This window comes from Rattus rattus, chromosome 7 (genome assembly GCF_011064425.1).
Source record: "Rattus rattus isolate New Zealand chromosome 7, Rrattus_CSIRO_v1, whole genome shotgun sequence".
In the NCBI taxonomy this organism is placed as follows: domain Eukaryota; kingdom Metazoa; phylum Chordata; class Mammalia; order Rodentia; family Muridae; genus Rattus; species Rattus rattus.
Window position 1 is genome coordinate 72,263,430 of NC_046160.1, and position 22,718 is coordinate 72,286,147.

At 39.9% G+C, this 22,718-nt stretch overlaps 1 protein-coding gene across 1 annotated transcript in view; it reads right to left on the minus strand.

Annotated features, from left to right (window-relative positions):
• Positions 1–1,140: 1,140 nt before the first annotated feature.
• Sec23a (Sec23 homolog A, COPII coat complex component) overlaps positions 1,141–22,718 on the minus strand; it is a 44,976-nt gene continuing 23,398 nt past the window's right edge. Inside the window, exons 11-20 of the mRNA XM_032907786.1 lie at positions 21,251–21,331; positions 20,106–20,195; positions 18,495–18,601; positions 17,207–17,360; positions 13,395–13,472; positions 11,740–11,901; positions 8,250–8,336; positions 7,614–7,769; positions 6,039–6,104; positions 1,141–2,866 (exon numbers count right to left, since the gene is read on the minus strand). Coding sequence (XP_032763677.1) covers positions 2,777–2,866; positions 6,039–6,104; positions 7,614–7,769; positions 8,250–8,336; positions 11,740–11,901; positions 13,395–13,472; positions 17,207–17,360; positions 18,495–18,601; positions 20,106–20,195; positions 21,251–21,331 — 1,071 coding nt within the window. The 3' untranslated portion in view covers positions 1,141–2,776. The remainder of the gene's footprint in view (positions 2,867–6,038; positions 6,105–7,613; positions 7,770–8,249; positions 8,337–11,739; positions 11,902–13,394; positions 13,473–17,206; positions 17,361–18,494; positions 18,602–20,105; positions 20,196–21,250; positions 21,332–22,718) is intronic.

Below are 22,718 nucleotides of genomic sequence, written 5' to 3' on the forward strand. Positions count from 1 at the left end.
TGTAAAGTTATTTTCACAATAGAACAATGGCTGCAGAGGTTGGTGGTTGCAGGTACCAAAGAACAGGTCCAATGCTAGATTCTAGAGCAGCTATGCTTTAAAAGAACCATCAACATGTTTTTAAGAACTAGCAGGAGCTCAAAAGTTAATACAAAAAAAAAAAAAAAGGAGATGTGCTGATAACCCTGACCACTGCATGTTACAAGCATGTATTAGATCACAATGTACACCCAAGTATGTATAACTATCTCTACTAAAAGGAAAAATAAAATATAAATTTGGTTTTGTTACTACACAGATTTTAAATACCAAACCTAAAGTTAACACTTAGATCAAATTAGACACTCAACTCTACCCTATTTTGTCAACCATGTGTTTAGCACCATTTCCTAGGGTAAGGGCTAGGGTCTGGCAAACATTACATAAAGTGATTAGGCTAAAATGTCTGGACCTTGTTGTAAGGGCAGAGAGAAATGGCAGGGTCCAATTTCTGTTTCAGAAACAGCACTTTTGTCCATCAAGGTGTCTCAGTGAATAAAAGCACTCAATACAAAAGCCATCAATCTGCACTCAATCCCACCACCCATGTAAAAAGCTGATGCAGTGAGCACACTTCTACAGTCCCAGCACTCCTCCAGAGAGATGCAAGGTGGGGAGACAGGAGAATCATCTGGAGGCTCGAAAGGCCAACCACCCTGGAGTTGCATCATGGCAGAAGCAAAAGAGACTGTGCCTTGAGGTACAAGTTGAAAACTGACTTTCAAAAGTCGTCCTCATGGATGAGATGGCTCAGGGGTTAAGAGCACTGACTGCTCTTCCAGAGGACCTGAGTTCAAATCCCAGCAACCACATGGTGTCTCACAACCATCTGTAATGGGATCTGGCACCCTCTTCTGGTGTGTCTGAAGACAGCTACAGTGAACTCATATATGTAAAATAAATTAAAAAAAAAAAAAGTCATCCTCAGACCTCTACTGGGGGGTGTATGGTGGCACTCATACAGCAGAATCCACATATATGTCACACACACACACACACACACTTTCATACTAAAGTAGTATAGTAATCATTGGAAACTGTTATGTAATAGGTACCAAAGTACAACTAAACAAAGTCCCAGTGTTCTTTAGCACAGTTGACTGATGGCAGTCTACAACAGTTTATTGCACATTTTTCATAAGAATTAGGAGAGAAAAGTCTGAAGGCTTCCAACACAAAGAATTGCTGTTTAGAAGAAATGAAAATGCTAATTAAGGTGGTCTGATCCTTACTGTTCATAGGTGCTGAATCATCACATTGTACTCACATTTGTACAGCTGTGTGCCGATCAAAAAATTTAGGCCCAGTGCATGGCACAGCCGTTAGTCCCAGCACTTGGGAGGCAGAGGCACCAGATCTCTGAGTGGGAGGCCGGCCTGGTCTAAGAACAGGTTCCAGGACAGCCTGAGTAGCATAATGAAGCCCTGTCCAAAATAACCTCTAATTTTACATTAAGTTTCCCAGGTTAAATAACTAAGAAAACAGAGAAAGGTATATTTTATTGGCATTTTAGCCCAGCACAGTTGAACTGAAAGAAAACAGAACAAAGCAACTCATTTAACCAGTTGAGTATAACAATTGCAAGTTCCTGCTTTGCCACGGTCTGATTGTGTCACGTGAGTGCATCACAGTCCCCGCCGCTGCCCAGGGAGCACCCCTCACGTGTGCAGCACTTGATACACAGATTTCATTGTCACACTTATCTGTTTCAGCAATGTAAACATTTGCTACAGGTAAACTTTAAAAGGTAAAAGTGGACGATACTAATCAATAAATCAAACAGAACTATTTCCACATGACATAATTAAACATTAATACTGTCTCAGTAAGAACCACAAATTAATAAATTCATAAAGAAACAGAAACAAAGAGTGAAGTAAAAACTCCTAAAATAGTGTTAAAATACTGAAGAACACAATGAAAATGTATCTAAGAAGGGGAACAATAAAATGATTTAACAAAAACAAAATATGTTTAGTAGCTATGCCAGTCTTATACTGCAAAGAATTTCTTTAATCACCATGACAATATGCTTTGTTTTTCTAGGTTCCTTCCTTTAAAAAGTTACTCGAGTTAGTAAGTGAGTCAGGTTCTCTGTGGGGATTTCACATTTGATGTCTGCTGTGGGGTTGTTACCTCACTCAAATTTTTTAGCTCAAAATAATTTTTGAAAATAACCAAAAACATTAAATTACCTTCACAAAAATTGCTACTATAAAGTCAAATAACTCCTAAATAAACCATAAAATAAGTCCAATTTAACAAAGTACAGAATAGCATATACAATGTATGTTAGAAAAAAAACCCAGAAAATGACTTCACAACAAAGCAAACTGTCCATACATCATCACTATTGATTTGTTCCTTTCTGGCTCTTAGTAAATAGACCCTACAAGGTCAGGGAGGACACCCAGTGCCACTCTGGATCTGTCTTCAGTATACAAATAAGTGGTATCTGTAATACAAAGCAAACCATTCTAACTCTTTCAACATAATTAAATCATAAAACTTCAAAGTTATAAAACCAGTTATAATACTGTAGCAGGCAAAACTTGTTCTCATTGCTCTCATTATATTTCAGCTTAATCTACAATCATCAACATTTTTCCATGTCACCTCATACCACACTGAAGCAAAACAGGTTTAGAGAGAGAGAGCTCTGTTGTTTCCACAGATAAATGAAAAAAGCAAGAGAAACTGAAGTAGTAATTCTTGAGTGTCTGACACATCTGGCATATCAAGCAGCACTTGACACAGCAAGTTTCTTCAAATGATCCATGAACACTTGTAAGCTAACATCATCTGTGAGGATCGGTGCTCCGGACTCCTGGAGGAAAAGAAAAGGATTTGTAATAAGAACACAGGTGGTACTGAAGATGTCCATGCAAGTCTCTAAAACAGACAAAAAAAAAATCATTTTAAACAGAGTAGTGGCCACCATAAGGACCCTGGTTCCTGAGAGCAAAACTTATCTAAATCCCTAGGATTTCCTAAGTAACAGAACTGACTTTGTAGTATGGGGACTGCTCAGAAGACCTAATACACTCAGAATGCCTGGGTTCCTGTGTCTCTATTGCTTCCTAGCCATGTGGCTCTCAGAGTCCCCGAATCTGTGTTTCTGCACCTACACAGTACCAAGACCTCCCTAACCCACCAGTGCTGTAAGGAGGACCTGAAGCGTAAAGCAATGGGACATCAGACACACTTAGTAAGCACATGTCAGTACTACATGTTTGGGAATCATCACTGTGACACGCAAACACTTGTCCTCATTCTGCACTGATGATTTTCTCAGGAGAGCTCAGATGTCACCAACAACAACCTAGTGGCTACTGATTGTACTCTCCCTGTAGCTGACCTTTTTTATTTTTATTTTTCATTTTACTTAGTTTACACTTCAACACATGGACTCCCAGATCTCTGTATCTCCTATGTTGTTAATTTCCACATATTATAGAGATATTATTTCAAATGTATAAAACACTAATGTTCAGTTCAATTCTATCAAAAAGCAGCAGGGAGTTGGCCTCTATTTTTCAAGTGAGCCTTTTCTGTTTAAAATATTCCAAAAGATAAATGTAAACAACCTAACCCACACCCTTTGGTCCACAACAGTGTCCTGCCTCAAAGATATGCAGGCGATGGTGGCACAAGACTTGTGGGAGTAAACAACTGATGTCTCAATTGACTTAAAGCCCACTCCATGAGATGGAACCCATCCCCAACACTGAGTAACCAAGAGACACCCAGGATAAAAGCAAATACTACTGTTCTGAAGACAACATAGCAACGAAATGATCCCTAATGACACTCTGCTATACGCATGGATCAGTGCCTTGGTCAGCCATCATCAGAGAAGCTTCCTCCTGCAGCAGGTGGGAACCAATAGAGCCACAGCCAGACCTAAACATATATCTCCATCAATTCCTTCCCTTCAGAGCTCAGGGGTCCCTGAGAAAGAGAGGCAGAAAGAGTGAAAGAGCTAGAGGGGATAGGAAAGAAAAACCACCAAGAAAACAAGACCCTGTTAAGGAGTGGCTCGCAACCTTCCTAATGCTTCAACCCTTGCTCACAGCCCCTCATGCTGTGGTGACCCCAACATAAAGTTATTTTCATTGCTACTTCATAACTGTAATTTTGCTACTGTTATAAATTGTAGTGTAAATATTTCTGGAAATAGAAGCTTGCCAAAAGGGTGACAACCTACTTGTTGAGAAACACTTCTCTAAATCAACATGATCAGAGCTCATATGAACTCACAGAGACTGGGGTAGCCTGCACAGCCTGTACAGATCTGTACCATACATTAGGGCTTCCAGTTTCATGTTTTTATGGGAGTCCTGAGTTGAGTGAGTTTCTGTTTCTTGTGCCTTCTCTTGGGTTCTTTTCCCTCTGTTTCATCCAATTCAATGTGTTAGCTTTTATTGTATATCATATCATACCATATCATACCATATCATATCATATCATATCATATCATATCATATCATATCACACTCCCTTAGAATTCCCTCCAAACAGTCCAGACAACAGCGGGCCCTTTCCATCGCCCACCTTCATCAGCCCAGAGCACATCCTACTCACATCTGTGAGTCTGACACTGATGTGACTGAACTTCCTCTAGAAACTTCCTTGGAAGCCCTTCACAATAACTGTGCATTCTTTCACAGTGATGTTGGTATTTTCTTGAAAGCTGACACCTGAATCCTAAGAATGGACTTCATCCTCTTAGTACATGAGGCAGAAAATATTTCTTTTTGAGACAGGGACATCCGATAATATCCCCAAACTGTAAGGCTGACCTTGAACTCCTAAACTTCATGACTCAACCTTTTAAGAGCTGGAGTCACAGAGATATGCTACCATACACAGCTATCACTGGGTTCTTGATTTCTAGTACTCAGATCAGATTCCATTAATTTTTAGCAAAATGTTCAGCTAATTAATTCCCAAATTAGAATCATTAAATTAACTTAAACTATAAATTCTGAATCTGAAGTTAGAGTGGCCTGGGTTAAAAACAGGACCCTGGGCCAGCAAGAAGGCTCATTGGGAAAAAGTATCCACCAGTAAGCTCGGTGGCCTGCGTTCAATCCCTAGGATCCATACAGTAGGAGAGAACAAACTCCCAAGTTGTCCTCTGACCTCTACATACACTCATGCCTGCATGCAAAATAAATAAATAAAATGTGCTTTAACGCCAATTTTCTCTTCTAATGGGGAGATTAATATATGCCTCATATAAACTTTAACAATTAAATGAAAGTGCATAAAAAAAATAGTATTGCTGTAAGAAGAACAGGCAAAATGGCTCATTGGATAAAAGTATTTGCCCAATGATGAATTCTGCTCCTGGAAACCACAGCTAGAAGGAAAGAATCAACTCTGGTAAGTTGCTCTCTGACTTCTGCACTCACTCAGCATAGTGGTATACACCACATTAAATAAATAGTGATTTTTAATCACACGTCAAGATCATAGGGCCAAGTGTGGTGGCATACAACTGTAATCCCAGCACTCAGAAGAATGAAGCAGAGGATCGTAATTTCTAAGCAAGGAACTGCCGTGCTGTCTGTGACAGCAGTGAGAGTGCCTGGCTTTGGCCAATGGCACGGAGGAGAGAGAATGGGTGAGTGGAAACAGACAGAATGGATATGAGTAGCCAGAGATGAGAAAGGGGACTGTAGCTTTGAGTCTTAGAAATAGAGACTAGAAAGGTGCTCTGTGGAAAGAAAACCAGGAATCACCAGATGACTATGGTACAGACTTTATTGCTTTTGTCCCCAGTGGATTGGTGCTAAACTCGGAATCTGAAGAGGTTTTATGTGACATAATCATCTTATTTTCCAAGGTAGCACCAAAAACTGGTGATATTTTCTACTCTTCCCTTATATTTTCTCACAGAAATCATCACTGAATATATAGGGGAAATGTACCTTTTACTACAATGGCTAAGAGCAGAAAAGGAAGCTGTTCCCCAGACTGCTATTCACACTTACCTGCCCCCAGGCATACATGTTATTATGAGTCTGTGAAGGGTTGACTTTTGAAAGGAGGAAACGTGCCTTAAAAGTAAAAATAAATAAACAGTCCTGGTCAGAAACAGACTTAGTAAGATAAGCTATAGACAATAATGCACCATCTAAACCAGCTGAACTGAGTACAATCCAGCATCTAAAACCATTAACTGAGTACAATCTCCCATCTAACCCAGCTGAACTGAGTACAATCCAGCATCTAAAACCATTAACTGAGTACAATCTCCCATCTAAACCAGCTGAACTGAATATATTGGTACATTTTGTTAAAGTGTAACACAAAGTTAAACTTTAAAATCCATCGACCACAATATAAATAATATACTCTTTCAATATTACATATTTGTAATAGTCATAAAATATGAACTACTAAATCCCAAACTCAGCACATAAAAGTGGTATGTACAGAACTAGAGAGATGGCTCAGCAGTTAAGAGCACTGATTGTTCTTCCAGAGGACCCACATGGATTGGATTCCCAGCACCCACATGGTGGGTGACTCACAACTATTTGTAACTACAACCTTTAACCTAGGGCATCTGATTCCCACTCCTGGCTTCTTTCAGCGCTGTATGAGTGTGTTGTGTAGACATAAATGCAGGCAAAGCACCAAAACACATGAAATAAAAACAAGTTTACAAACTTTTATTTGTAAACATAAAACTTAATTTTAAAATGAGTGTGAAAATATAATCTTACCAACTAGTCGGAAACAAAAGAAGTCTAAAACCTTGTAAAAATAATTTTAATCCACAGGTGATAACTTAGGCAATAGTTTATCTATCCTCTGTAACAATTAATCAATCAATCAATAAATGAATGAATAATTAAATAAGGAAAATAACAATATACATTAAGATACTGATGAATGAATTCATCAAAAATCTTAATTCATTCTAGAACAAAAGCAATCTAATCTTTTGAAATTTACAATCATACAAAAATCTTTCTCTATTCCCTAAGTGGCTCTAGAAGAAGCCTGGCATTCAACTATTGACTTGAGTTAGAGTCGGCAGGCCAGGCTTACAAATGTAATCTCAGTGTCCAGGAGGCGGAGGCAGAAGGAATACTCAACATCAGCCTGAGCTGACCATGTGTGCACGCACAGACCTATTCACTCCATCAAGTCTGTTTTAATACCACGATGCTTTACTGAACCTGACACGTTACTTTCTACAAAACTGACACAAATTAGAAAACTTCATAGGCCTTAGCATAACAGCTTTAAGAAAAGTGCAGTAAATTACTTTCCAAGCTGCCCTTGTGTTTTTGTAACCCACAGCTGGCACATTATCTGGATGGCATTAAGGCGGTTACAAGAGCCATTATGGAAGCAGAACTAGAGAAAACTGGCTGTTTAGGGCAAGTAGGCAATAACTGTACTGCTTTGCAGCCTCCCCTTCCTGCCTCCTTCCTTGCCCTCGGCCTATGGCATTATGGTACACAACTTTAATCCCAGATGGCTCATGGTACAATCAGAACCCAAGCAGGATCACCTCTCTGTGGCCCTGATATGGGACACAGGTTGTTCCTCACCTGGCTGCCACCATGCTCGGTGTCAATGTATCTCGGCATTGGGAATCTGGAGTGAAGAATCTCTTGTGCGTCATCTACCGGGGCTTGCAGGAGGTGCCGGAAATTTTCATATTCTGGCATGTCCTGGTATCCTGACTTCCGCCACTGTGCTATAGTCTAATTTTAAAACAAAGGAATTATTTTAAATTTCCTGGTGATCTAAAATTCTTGAGTAGATTTTTCTTCAAAGGAAGTTACTATCAGCTCAAGCTTGAGGTCAGCCTAGCCAGCTTACCAAGTCCCTGGCCAACCAGGGCTACAAAGCTAGACCCTGCTTCAAAAACTGAAAACAAAAGGAACATAAAGAAATAGAAAGTAAAACTATACTATTTTTAAAACTTAAAAGAAATAGGAACACCAGAAAAAATTACAACAATTTGGTATCAAATTAGTATCAACCAAAACATCTTTTCCTTTCTGTGAGGGGTTTTTATTGCAGATTTCCTAGAGAAAATTACGGACTTTCAAGAAGTCTTCACCAGTACAGTCATTCTTTTCTTTTTGTTTTTTTGATAGTCTCTCTAAATAGTCCTGAAACTCACTGTATAGACCAGATCAGAGTACAAATATTTCACATAGATAAATCTATCATCTTACCTCACCGTGATAAATCAGGATCTGGAAAAACGTGTCCATGAGGAGAATGCGATCTGCGAGAATGCTGCTGCTATCGAGAAGCACCGGCTGAAACGAAGCGGTGACAGGGTAAGGGTATCATCTTGGTCTTTCTCACTTATCTTACATCTGCATACAAGTAGTGGCTATCATAGCATTGCTAATAACACGTGCTTTTGTACCTCCTGCTTCCCCTTCATCTATCTCTGAAATTTTAAAGTTACCAAACATTTCCAGACATTGTGAATTCTCAATGTATTTTAATTTTCTAAGGAATCTAATACTGAAATAATTTTAAAAAGTCAATATGCCAGGCATTATGGTATACAACTTTAATCCCAGTACTTGTGAAGCAGAGGCAGGTGAATCTCTGTGAATTCCAAGCCAGCCTAATCTATAGAGCAAGTTCCAGGCCAGCCAAAGCTATATACAGATTGTCTCAAAAAAACAAAAACAAAACAAAATGAAAAACTTTTTTAAAGATTTAAGAAATCAAAGATGACCTCTAAGCCTGCTGACAGTAAACTGAGAGAGAGATAAATAAAAGGCCTGGGATATAAGGAATGCAGGGTGCATGAGGAAACAGCTCTGAATATGAAGTGGAGCAGCACGAATTAATTATAAGCTGGAGAAAGCCATGTGGAAAGATGGCAACTAAGGGGTTGGGGATTTGGCTCAGTGGTAGAGCACTTGCCTAGCAAGCGCAAGGTCCTGGGTTCGGTCCCCAGCTCCGAAAAAAAAAAAAGAAAAAAAAAAAAAAAAGAAAGATGGCAACTGAAGCGTCACTCAGAGAAGCTAAGGGTTAGACCTCGTCACTCAGAGAAGCTAAGGGTTAGACAGAGAAGCTAAGGGTTAGACCTCGTCACTCAGAGAAGCTAAGGGTTAGACCGCGTCACTCAGAGAAGCTAAGGGTTAGACCGCGTCACTCAGAGAAGCTAAGGGTTAGACCGCGTCACTCAGAGAAGCTAAGGGTTAGACCGCGTCACTCAGAGAAGCTAAGGGTTAGACCGCGTCACTCAGAGAAGCTAAGGGTTAGACCGCGTCACTCAGAGAAGCTAAGGCTTAGACCGCGTCACTCAGAGAAGCTAAGGGTTAACCGCGTCACTCCAGAGAAGCTAAGGGTTAGACGCGTCACTCCAGAGAAGCTAAAGGCTTTAGACCCGCGTCACTCAGAGAAGCTAAGGGTTAGACCGCGTCACTCAGAGAAGCTAAGGCTTAGACCGCGTCACTCAGAGAAGCTAAGGCTTAGACCGCGTCATTCAGAGAAGCTAAGGCTTAGACCGCGTCACTCAGAGAAGCTAAGGGTTAGACTGCGTCATTCAGAGAAGCTAAGGGTTAGACCGCGTCACTCAGAGAAGCTAAGGGTTAGACCGCGTCACTCAGAGAAGCTGAAGGTAAGGAAGATGAAAAGACCGAGCCCTTGCCAAGTGGAGAGGCTCATGCCTGTAATCGCAGCACTTGAGAGGCTGAGATCATTGAATTACAGGCCAGCCTGGGCTACAGAGTAAGACCCTCTCTCAAAAACTATTTACACCTTATCTTTTTTACGGACTTAGAAGTCTAAAAGGGGGAAACCAGGAAAATGAGACTAAAGAGCTTTCTGTGGGCAGAAAAAAACTGGGAAGGACTAGTCGTTACCAGAATGCCAGAACAGAATGAAATGATTGGAAGGAAAGAGCACTCTCCAGAAAAATGCTGTTGAGAGTTTGTTAAAGGATGCTGTCCAACATGGGTGACTTATATTATATTATGATATTATAATTACAATATTATATGATATAATGTCAGCGACAAATTTTGTTTCAAATAAGTTTGGAAGGAGGTCAAAAGTATAGACAACAGGGTTGGAAAGAGAACACAATGGTTAACCAGACTTGATGCTCTTCCGAATGTTCTGAGTTCAGTGTCCAGAATTCACATCAAGCAGCTCACAACCTCAGGTAATTCTGGCTAACGGGGACAGAGCAGTCTCTTCTGTCCTCCATGACCACACACATGCACGTGCACATACTAACACACATACACACATATAGGTAAAATTAAATGTTTTTTAAAGTATGGAGGCTGAAGGGATGGCACAGCGACCACATGGTGACACTGTAACGCTCGTTCCAGGGGACCCAACACCTCTTCTAGCCTTCTCAGACACCAAACTAGTTGCAGGCACACAAAACATTCAAATAAAAAAAATTAACTATGGACAACAAATAACTTTGAGTTTAACTGTGCCAGGAGGCCGAGAAATTAAGTGATAATCAGAGAAAATAAAGGAAACAGTAGGTCTTAATGATTTGCGTTTAAAAAAGAGTGCTATTAAAAGTTACTATGTTAATGAGAACGGCCCAGATTGGGGAAGAGGGCCAGGAACCAGGAGAGAAAGAGATAAGTCTAAATAAGGCAAGGCATTAGGCAGATGCAGTTACAGAATGGCTAGGATTGACCAAGGTCAGGAGCTCAAAGTGAAGGACTCCGTTCTCTTCTGAGCTCTTTTACAATTCTCAGGTGTCTACAACTTATACATGTTACTCTGAAATAATAAAGTTATTACAAAATTTACTTTTGTGATCCAAGGAACTGTAAGTCCAACAAGTTATTTTTTGGTTAAAAAAAAAGAAAGAAAGAAAAGGAGTAGCAGGCCAGGCATGGTGGCACATGCTTACAATCCCAGTACCAATGCCAGACTCGAAAGCAGGAAGAGTCTCTGAGTCTGAGTTCAGCCTGATCTACCTAGTGAGTTCCGGAATAGCCAAGACTACACAGAAAAACCTTGTGTCAAAAAGACACACACAAAAAAAAAAAGTAACAAAAGGCATCATTTTACCTGCAACTTTATAATACTTGAGGTAAAAAAAACAATCAATAGATATCATAAACACCCAGTTATAGTGACCTTTCCTAAAGTACTATTTCCAAACACAACTGCTCTATAGTTTTAAATTGTAAAATGAACAATTCAAACTATCAGAAGGAAAGCTATTTATTTGATAACAGATAAAAGTGTGTTGAACACTTTTCCAAAACACTTTTCCAAAACAGCCTAGAGAGTGGCTTTATCAATTGTATCTTATATTCTCAAAGGAATAAAGGGAAACGAGACATGTGAAGAGACTTAATTTTGATAGAATGGCTGTCAGACATTAAGCTATGAAATTAGCCATCTCTTCCAGAATCGTAATCATTTCTAAGCCTTGTTAAAGGAAGGCAAAGAGTAATCATTAACCCTAAGTAGCTTTATCAACCAAACACTACACACAATCACCCAAGAGTATCTTTTATAGTATTTGTATCATTTTAATACTTTTGTTTTACTTAATGATATAACCTACTTGATATGTAGTTAAACACTCAGAAATACCTTTGAGTATCCTGAGATAATAATTTAACAAACTCCAACTTCATTTCAAAACAGCAGTTATCGTCACTGTCTTAATGCCACACCTCACAGTAACAATCGCTCTCTCCCTTTCCTTACCTCTGGTGGGCCACTGAAGGAATAGGCATACAGAATGGGCTGGATCATGATTAGAGACTGTGTCAGATCCTGGCGCATGAAATGGTGGCGATAGTATGAACTCTCATCAGGACTGTTGTTAAAAACTTGCAAGAAGGGAGATCTTCTTAAATGAAACATAAACTACAAGATAAAGCAGGTGAAATTTTAAAAAAAGAGCTTTTACTGGTGTTACTATGGCAATAGCAGTTCTGTAACAACAAAATATTTGTTTGCATCATTGTTTCACATCAGCAACATGAAAACACACATTCTGTTAAGAATATACTAAAGTAGTACTGGAGGGATGGGTAAGCAGTTACTTATGGGGTTCACTTCTCCCTGTAACTTAATTTCAGAGTATCAGAAGCCCTGGTCTCTACAGGCATTTGCACATATATGGTACACATAAGTTTATACAGGGGCATACACAGACATATTAAATAAATAAATAAATAAATAAATAAATAAATAAATAAATAAATAAGTGCCTTTAAAAAAGAATAGCCTAAAGTATATCAGAAGAAAGCTTGTCCTGCTGCCTTGTATGGCCTCAGTGGGAGGGGATGGGCTTGGTCCTGTGGAGGCTTGATGCCCCAGAGAAGGGGGAGCAACCTCTGAAAGTCAAAGTGGGGGTCGTGGAGGGGGAACAAAAAAGGGGGATAAGATTTTAAATGTAAATAAATATTTTTCTAAGAAAAAGCCTTGTCCTGATGTTTATGAGTTACACTGTGCTAGTGAGATGGCCCCAAAGTTAAGAGAGCTTGCTAGGCCAGTGTGAGTTCTGCTCCACCACCCAAATAACAAGCTATACAGGAAAGTTAAGGCCTAGTTCAGCTGGAGGAAAACAAAAAAGGGCCAGGCAATGGTGGCACATGCCTTTAATCCCTCTGTGAGTTTGAGACCAGCCTAGTCTACATAGTGAGTTATAGGACACTCAGGGCTCTGTTACACAGAGAACCCCTATCTCAAAAAACAAACAAACAAACAAGAAAAACAAGAGGGAAAAAAAGGTTGAAGTTTCCGGACAAAGCTTTTATAGGCAAAAATGAACTTCACTGAAATACTGAAGGTGCAAATGCACAATCCCAGCAAGACTAAGACAAGAACATGACAAGTTCAAAGCTAACCCTGGCTACAGAACAAGACTCTCAAAAAAAGGAAGAAAAAAAAAAAAAAAAAAAAAAAACGAGACAGTCAAACACAGAGAGGTAAAGGTACTGTAAGGCAAGTTTAAGCTCACATTCCTTACCTGGTATGGCATTATAAAGTTGTTCACACTCATGTTTCTTACCCAGTTTGGCATTATAAAATTGTTCACATTATCTCATTGGTAAAATAACTTCACGTAAATTTATTTGGTATCACTGTAATTAGAACCTTTTCTCTTAGAGGGCAAGCTAATAGGGTTTAACCTTGCTTATACCCACAGTAAGTCTTCAAGCACCACAATAGGGTTTTTTTCCATTGACCACATGCATAAAATTAACTTCTAAGTTATCCCAACGTTTAGCTAACTAAAAGAATAATCCAGTAAAATACATTCATATGTGATTACTAAAAGACAAACAACAAAAAAGATGCAACTCAATGCTACTGGTAATAAGAGAAAAGAACATGGTCTTTGACCTACTTACCTGTGGATAAAGGGAAAATGTTTCTGAAAACCGGAAGGAATTTGGGTCATCTTTGTGATACTCTCCAAATTTCTGACACTAAATAAAATAAAATATTAGCAATTTGTTTCTGGCATAGTAACTAAAAATTCTGCCCACTAAAAGTCTATTTATAAAAAGTTGCTACTTTTAAGGAGACAGATATTCAACATAGGGTAAAGCTGGAATAATATGTATTGATTTAGCAAGGGACTGATTACAACCAAAAAAACTATGTGAATTTCAAAAATGCAGCAACCCGCCCTAAATGTTTAATTCGTTGTTATGAGCAAGTGTCTTTGGTAGCAAATAAAGAATGCACAGATGCCAATGGGAGGAGAGAGGACGCCAACAGAAACTCCCTAAGACACCACAGTCTCTTCTTCAATACTGCCCAAAGATAGAAAGGCGGGAAATCAACATCTACAACATCTACAAAAATAAATTCCTGGTACAAAGTATGCTATACTGAAAGTGCCCAAAAGAAAAAGAGTCAAAGGAAAACCAAGCCTAGTGAAGAAAAAGATTTACAGAAGCAGAAATTAGAATGAGATAAGGTCATGTCACAGACAACAGAAAAGCAGGTCATGTATGAGACCATGGCAAGAGGCATCCAGTTGCCTCGCACAAAGATGAGCTCCTACTGCAACAGTCATGACCTTAGCCACCAGCCTCGCTTTGTTAAGCAAAAAGTCTCTGCCCCAGAGACCAATGTATTGGAGGCTTGGTCACCAGCTCACAGCACCAGCAGGAGGAAGAGTGCCTAATGGGAGGTATTTTGGTCCATGGGGCATTCCTTGATGAGAACTATGGAATCAGTTTTTCTCACTGCTACATCACCACAGGCCTAAAACAACAAGCCAAAGATCATAAACCAAAACCTCTAAATCCATCAGCCAAAACAGACCTTTCTGTGTTGTGGTGAATGAAATGTGACTAATATTTGGATAATGCCATTCTCCGCTTTGGGCCTCATGCGACCAAGGCACATAAAACAAGCAATAGATGGTTCACAAAAAGTAGATACAGTCAAAAAAGACTATATCTGCCTTTCTCCCAAATTACCTCCACTGGTCTCCTCTTGATGTGACACAAGATCAAAGGAAACTTTTCATTACTTTATCAATAACCTGTCCTCTGGCTCAGCTGCTGTGTACATGTTGTAAAACGTTCATTGTGAGGCTAACAGCTCGCTATACATGGTGAGGAAACTTTAATTTTGTGCTTGATGCAATTGTCTCATTTGGTTACTCACTAGGTCCTAATGGCTTTTTTTAAAGATTAATTTATTTATATATAAGTACATTGTAGCTGTCTTCAGACACACCAGAAGAGGGCATCGGATCTCATTACAGATGGTTGTGAGCCACCATGTGGTTGCTGGGAATTGAACTCAGGACCTCAGCAGTCAGTGTTCTTAACCACTGAGCCATTTCTCCAGCCCCAGCCCTAATGATCTTTAATCAGTGTTTCTCTTTTAAAAATATATCAGACAATTACAGCAGTTTGTGAAGTTGAGGTGTGAGATAGAAGAGAAGCCTAAACTTGCTCTTTAAACATTGCAATCCTGAGTCTTTTGCAAAGAAAAAAGAAAAAAATCTTTTTTCCTTTTCTTTCTTTTTTTCAATATATAAGTCTTTTATTGTCCCCAAAGAGCCCACATTGTCCTTGTTTCTGGAGCCAGGAAATTGAGTCTCACTCATCAGCCTGCTGCACTGTTCCCTTCTCAGACACATAGATGCCATCCTGAAACTTCCGGATATCCTGTTTTTAACTGTTGTGGCTGAATCAGAGCCGCTGAATTGAAACAAGTTCAGTATCATTTCCTTCAAGGACTAATTCATCCTCCTGGGTGTGAGAGACAGAACAACCTATGTATGCAAGCGCTCTAGCAAGATGTGAAGAACACTGTACTACAGGTAAAGCTACTGCCCAAGTGCACACACTGGACACTTCAGCTTTTAGACCCTCAAAACAATAGAACAGTTATAAAGACAAAGTATTTTCTATGAAAATGCTCAAGAAGCAAGCTATTTCAGAGCACAACTTGTTAATCACATGGAAAGCTCACATGGTTGGTGACATCCTAGAAAACACCAACATGTAAAATTGCAGTCAGTAAAATGCTATGGCAAAATGCAACCCAGGAAATAGAAGCACTTCTATTTAGAGCACAGTAGGAGAGCGAAGGAGTCAGCGTGCTGGCTGGATAGAGCCTTGAGTACAATTCCCAACACAAGAAAGGTTTTTTTTCATCTTTACTAAATTGGGTATTTCTTATTTACATTTCAAATGTTATTCCCTTTCCCGGTTTCCTGCCAACATCCCCCTAACCCCTCCCCTCCCCTTCTACATGGGTGTTCCCCTCCCAATCCTCCCCCCATTACCACCCTCCCCCCAAGAATCCTGTTCACTGGGGGTCCAGCCTGGCAGGACCAAGGGCTTCCCCTTCCACTGGTGCCCTTACTAAGGAAAAGGATTTTTAGAGTTAAATTTAAAACAAAGTACTGGGGCTAGAGAGATGCCTCAGTGGTTAGGAACACTAGCTGTTCTTCCAGAATTCAATTCCCAGCAACATCACATGGTAGCTCACGACCATATATAAAGGGATCTGATGCCCTCTTCTGGCATGTTTGTGTACATGCAGATAAAGCACACTTACGTTAAAAAAAAAAAAAAAAAAAAAAAAAGTAAATAAATTTAAAAACTAAACAAGCAGAGCACTGAATCAAAGCACTGGGTACATGCTACCTGACGTTAAGAGGTCTGTGCAATAAACTGGAAATAGCTTCTTTGCTGGGTGGGAAGTTGAGATTGTGTCAGTCTTCTATTGATAGTGGTAATAGTTAAGAAAACTTTTTGGCTACAAGAGATTCTCCTGTTATTTTGAAGAAGCTCTGGTGAGATAAATATTTATCCCCATCTAGAATCAAACAACCCATGGAGGAGCTGTGCCAGCATTTGTATTGACAGTGTCCCATTACTGATGGACTATACAAGTTAAAGCTCATTTAATACAACTCTAATTCTTTCACAAAGACGTGTTGGGGAAAGGGAGTGCTCTAACAAGGGAAGAATCTAGACAGTACTACAAAAGTAGCTAACTTTAAACAGGTTCACTCGTGTCACCTGACAGACAGGGTAAAGGCACCTCTCTAGAGTTTAGTAGCTTAACAGAGAATTCTCAACAAGGTATTTAAGTTGAAGAGTAAATGAAAACGTACATGACGGAGTTTACAAAGAAAAAATGCAGTGTTAAGAGCTGCTTAAAGGGCTGGGGATTTAGCTCAGTGGTAGAGCGCTTACCTAGGAAGCGCAAGGCCCTGGGTTCGGTCCCCAGCTCCGGGGAAAAAAAAAAAAAAAAAAAAAAAGAGCTGCTTAAGCCTTTAGTCCCAAGACATGGGAGTAAATTTAAGACCAGCCTACACTATGCTGTTATATTCCACTGAAATTAAAACAGAAAATAAAAGCCTGAGTAAAGACTAAACACATGCCAAGCAGTAATAGCAAGTTCCAGATGAGCCAAGGCTACATACAAAGACCCTGTCTCAAAACAAAAAACTCATGGAATCAATAATATAGACTTCATTTCCACACTCACTTCATCCAAGCCAACATAGTAAGTTGCATATTTACCATTCATTTTAAGGAAGGGCTTTCTAATACATCGGAAGTGAGTGGAGGCTGCTATTCATTGCTAGTCCAGTACTTGGAATGAGGTCTTCTACAGCTCTCCCCACCCACTGTGAGTTCTGTAACAGACAAGCTGAGGAAAGCACAATGTTGGCTCTTACCAGTCGAATGAGCTGTCTGTCCAACCACCTAAGCACGTCTGGCCCTTCCTCTGTCTCCGCTCTGTATATTGCCAACCTAGCCATGAGAATGGCAGCTGCTTCCTGGTCAAAAGATGCAGCAATGTTTTGGATCTGAGTTTGAGCATCTGCCCAGCTAAAGAAATAAGGAAGCACAGAAACAAAATTGAATTATATCATAAAACCACAGTTGGTTACCACACACAGCTACACTTAGAGACTATAGAACGCCACCTCAGTACTTCAAGATTCTAATACCACACGCATTAATTAGCATTACCAAAGTACCATAAATAGCTGTTTATTACATTGATTTTCCTAAAAATAAAACCAAACCTTAAAACATTTTCTAAAATAACTCTAAAAGTACATATTCTTTAAGATAAGTCATTTTTTTATTAATCATTCCATTCATTTACAACTCAAATGATAACCCACTTCCCAGTTAACCCTCCACCAAACCCCCATCCCACGTCTGCCCTCCCCCTCCCCTTTGCCTGTTTGAGAGTGCTCTCCCACCCACTCTCCTGTGTGGCTTGGTTGGAAGAAGTATATCAATAGGGGTGGCTGCTGTCAAGTCAAACCAGTGGCTTTCACTTCCTGTTGCCTATGGGTCTGGATGTAGAACTCTCAGTCACTTCCCCAGCACCATGTCTGCCTGTGTGCTGCCATGCTCCCTGCCATGCTGACAGTGGACTACACCTCTGAACTGTAGTAAGCCCCAATTAAATGGTCATGGTGTCTCTTCACAGCAATAAAACAATGACTAAGCCCCTTACTCTATTTTTAATTTTCTTTCACTCAACAATTTTAAAATGCTTCCAGATAGTAAGAATAAAATATCTTCGTCTGGGGGCTGGAGAGATGGCTCAGTGGTTAAGAGCACTGACTGCTCTCCCAGAGGTCCTGAGTTCAAATCCCAGCAACCACATTGTGGCTCACGACCATCTGTAATGAGATCTGATGCCCTCTTCTGGTGTGTCTGAAGACAGCTGCAGTGTACTCACATATAATAAATATATATAAATAATATATAAATAAATCTTTTTTTAAAAAAAAAGATATCTTAGTCTGGTAAAATACTGTTTTTTTGAAGACAGGATTTCTCACTGACTATTTTACAAAACAAGCTAGGTTTAAAAGACATAAAACGCCCTTGATCACAAATGTTTATTTTCTAGTCATAAATGTAAACCCAGCTTGTGAGTATAACCAAAATAGTTTTAATATATAAATTACATCTCTGATAATAATAAAAGAAAAGGCTTACTTCCTAGCGATCGTGGTCACTCGGATGCGTCTCTGCCCGCTTGAGTGCTGATACTGCGTCACGAACTGGACTGCACCTCGCCCTCCTTGGGGAATTGGAGCATTATGCTGCATGTATAGAAAGAAGGAAGTAAGAACTAAGCAAACTCTACTATGGTGATGTCACATACTCTACCACTAAGAAAATCACTGCAGGGCAAGGAAAAGCCCAGGGCTGGAGACAACTCTGCAGTTAAGAGCACTGGCTGCTCTTCCAGAGGATGCAGGTTCAGTCTCCAGCACCCACACAGTGGCTCACAACCCTCAGCCGTCTAACACTCATCTGACCTCTGGAGGCGCCAGACACATACGGTGCACGTGCATACATGCAAGCAAAACATTCACACGTATAAAATAAATATAAAAACAAACTACAGGCCCAGTGTCAGACGCCTTCTCTACCGACCGAGCCCAGTAAATATTTGAAGAGCTATCAGAACATAGTCCACAGTCTCACAGTCTCGCAAAGCCATGTGAGGAAATTTCTGAGACCTTATGAGAAAACTGAGCAAACAAGACCTGAGTCTTATAATCTCTGCTCCTCCATCACCAGTTGTTCTTAGAATGGGTTTTCATGTGTGCTCTAGACGAGCGGATTACAGGTGGCTACTGTTTACATGCCTCTATGGGAAACATGTTTCACCACATGAAGCTTGTCCCTATGATTGACACTTTACTCAGGTGACTCTTCCAAACCCTCAGAGTATAAACTGATGCTCTGAATAATGTTGGTTACTCCATGAGACTTTATTCTACCTCATTTTTAGGACCCCTTCCTCCCATGCTTACATCACCAAGTAGAGTGGCAACAAATAATATTAATCTTTTCAGTGTGGATTCTTCCTATGGATTGGCTCAATATATGCGAATGAATAAATGATATGATAGCACAATATCATTACAATGAAAAACAAAAACCTCATCTCAATAGATGCAGAAAAGGCTTTTGGTAAAATTCATAATGGATCCCATTTACAATATCAATAAAACAAAACAAATATAAATAAATCCAAACAAAGGTGAAAGAAATCAAACAAAGATATAAACAAATGAAAAGATATCTTTGTTCACGGACAGGAAAAAAATCAGTATTGTTAAAATGTCCATACTAGGGGTTGGGGATTTAGCTCAGTGGTAGAGCGCTTGCCTAGGAAGCGCAAGGGCCTGGGTTCGGTCCCCAGCTCCGGAAAAAAAATATGTCCATACTACCCAATACAATCTTACAATTCATTGCCAACCTATTAAAATACCAATGACATGACTCACAGAACTAGAAAAGAAATCCTGCAAACTGGTAAATAAATGAAAGACTCGGCGTCTAAATTAAACATTTGTTTACCTTCCAGTATTAAAATGCAGTCAGCCAGACAAGGTAGTACCTTTAATCCCAGGATTTTGGAGGCAGAGACATCTCTGTGAGTTCGAGGCCAGCCTGAACTACATAGACTTACTTCCTAGCTACATAGACAGCCAGAACTATATACATTGTTTTAAAATACATACATACATACATACATAGATACATACATACATACATACATACATAAATTTTTTTAAAGATAAGCAGTCATACCTGATTAACAACTTCAAAATATATGGCTAAGGTTGTAGTGGGACTAAGTCCACATATCTTCCACTGACAAGTGCCACCTGTTCCAATCTCCTATAAAAATAAAGGACAGGCTGCTGGAAACCTGAAGAACCTTATTTATTAACATATAAGAAGAAAAGCAGGGGTAAGAAAAAACACACAGCTTTCATATTTATTCAGTAAATGTTAAAAGCTTGAAATTTTAATACCATATCACAAACACATGATTAAGTAAATTGAAGTGATTTTACATGGTAAAATATTAAGATTATTAAAAGGTTCACTAAGTAAATTAAAAGGATACAAGGTCCTTTGAAGCAAGCACTATTTAATGAAGGATCAACCAACCAACATCCTTACCTTTCCAACCCACTGTGCTGTCTGTATAAAGGACTCTACATGTGTGCATATGAACAGGCCCTCTGCACTCTAGGCATTCTAAGCACCAAGGAGACGTAGACACGGGTCTTTACCATACAGATGGAACTGGTTGGTTCTGTGTCTCTGTCACTCTGAGAGCTGGCTATCTGCTTTGTACTGTCCTTTCCTCTGGTCTCCAGCCCCATGACAGTGACTCTGGAATGTATTATATCTCTCACAGGCAGAGAAAAGAAAGGAGTTGAAACTTAAATCCCTCTGACTTGGTTGTTCTGTTGCTAATTCTGGTGACAAAAAGCATTTGGAATTAATTTTGCCTTTCGGAAACCTAAAAGTTAGGCTGGAGAGATGGCTCAGAGGTTAAGAGCACTGAGTACTCTTCCAGAGGTCCTGAGTTCAATTCTCAGCAACCACATGGTGGCTCACAAAATAGTGGGATCCGATGTCCTCTTCTGGTGTGTCTGAAGTCAGCAACAGTGTACTCATAAATAAATAAATAAATCTTTGAAAAAAAAAAAAAAGAAAGAAACCTAAAAATGTCTGAATGTATGTCAAAGCACACTAGGACAAAGACTCCCTTAGCCATGTGGAGTGGAGCACTGGTGAGTGTGGGAAGAGGTGCAGACGGAAGCGGTCCAATGGAAGATCAACCACACAACAATTCAAAGAATGGCAGAGGCTTCCATGACGGCTCTGTCTTTGGGCTAGCCTAGAAATTAACTATATTCTTTAGAACAAACATTACTTACATTTTCAGACACGCAAGGTCCTTTAGAATTAAGAGACACACAGGGTCCGATAGCTCCTGAAATCTTTATTTCCCTTGAGGTCTGAAAATAAGAACATGACATATTTGGTTCCCTCAAAGATGAAGTCAGGGCTGGCAAGATGGCTGAGTGAATAAAATACTTGCCACCAAGCCTGAGTTTGAGTCCCAGGAGCTACACAGTAGGAGGAAAGAGCGGGCTCCTCTAAGTGTCCTCACATCTCCACACAAGCATTGTAACATGGTACGTGGGCGAGGGTACGCATGTGTGCACACATATACAAATAAATGTAATAAAAATGTTAATAAGTTCAAATGTTTATAAGAATTTTAAAATATGGGGGCTGGAGAGATGGCTCAGTGGTTAAGAGCACTGACTGCTCTTCCAGAGGTCCTGAGTTCAAATCCCAGCAACCACATGGTGGCTCACAACCATCTGTAATGAGATCCGATGCCCTCTTCTGATGTGTCCGAAGACAGTTACAGTGTACTTATATATAATAAATAAATCTTTAAAAAAAAATGTAAAAAAAAAGAATTTTAAAATATAAGACATTCTTAATATTTAAAATTATTAAGTCCATGAAAAGTCAGGTGTGGTGGTAGAAACCTTTAATTCCAGCACCTAAAGCCAAAGGCAGGCAGGTGGACCTGTGTGAGGCTGAGGTCAGCTTCATCTACATAGCAAGTTCCAGGCCAGCCAGGTTATACAGAGAAATCTGGTTCTTCCTTAACCTAAAATGACAGATCTATGTATCTCCAATCTACAACAGCTCACATAATTAATACTATGGCTCTTATATTTCAGCTATTCACTCTCACAGGCATTCTTCTCAACTGTCAACATTTTGTCGGCCTCCTGAATAAAATTCATTTCCTCTCATCTTTCAGAAAATACAATAAGCCACACTCCCCTGGAACAAACTATATCCTGGATATACTCACTTCTCTTTTTTGTTTGTGAGGGGTTTGTTTGTTTGTTTGTTTGTCTTATTTTTGGAGACAAGGTTCCTCTATGTAGCCCTGGCTGTCCTAGAACTTACTCTGTAGACTAGGCTGGCTTCGAATTCAAGAGAACTACCTGTTTCTGCCTCCTGAATGCCGAGATTAGAGACATGAACCACTGTGCATGTTTCTCAATTCTCTTCTTTTTTTTAATTTTTTTTGTATTTTTTTCTTATTCACTTTACATCGTGGTCACTGCTCCCCCTGTCACCCTCTCCCACAATACTTTCCCCACTCCTCCTCCCCTCCTCCTCTGAGTGGGTGAGTATCCCCCATCGGTATCCCCCCCTCGGTATCCCCCACCCTTGGCACATCAAGTCTCTGAGGCTAGGTGCATCCTCTCCCACTGAGGCCAGACAAGGTAGGCCACCTAGAATGTATCCCACATGCAGGCAACAGCTTTTAGGATAGTTCCCACTTCCAGCTGTGAGAAGCAGGCAGGAGAG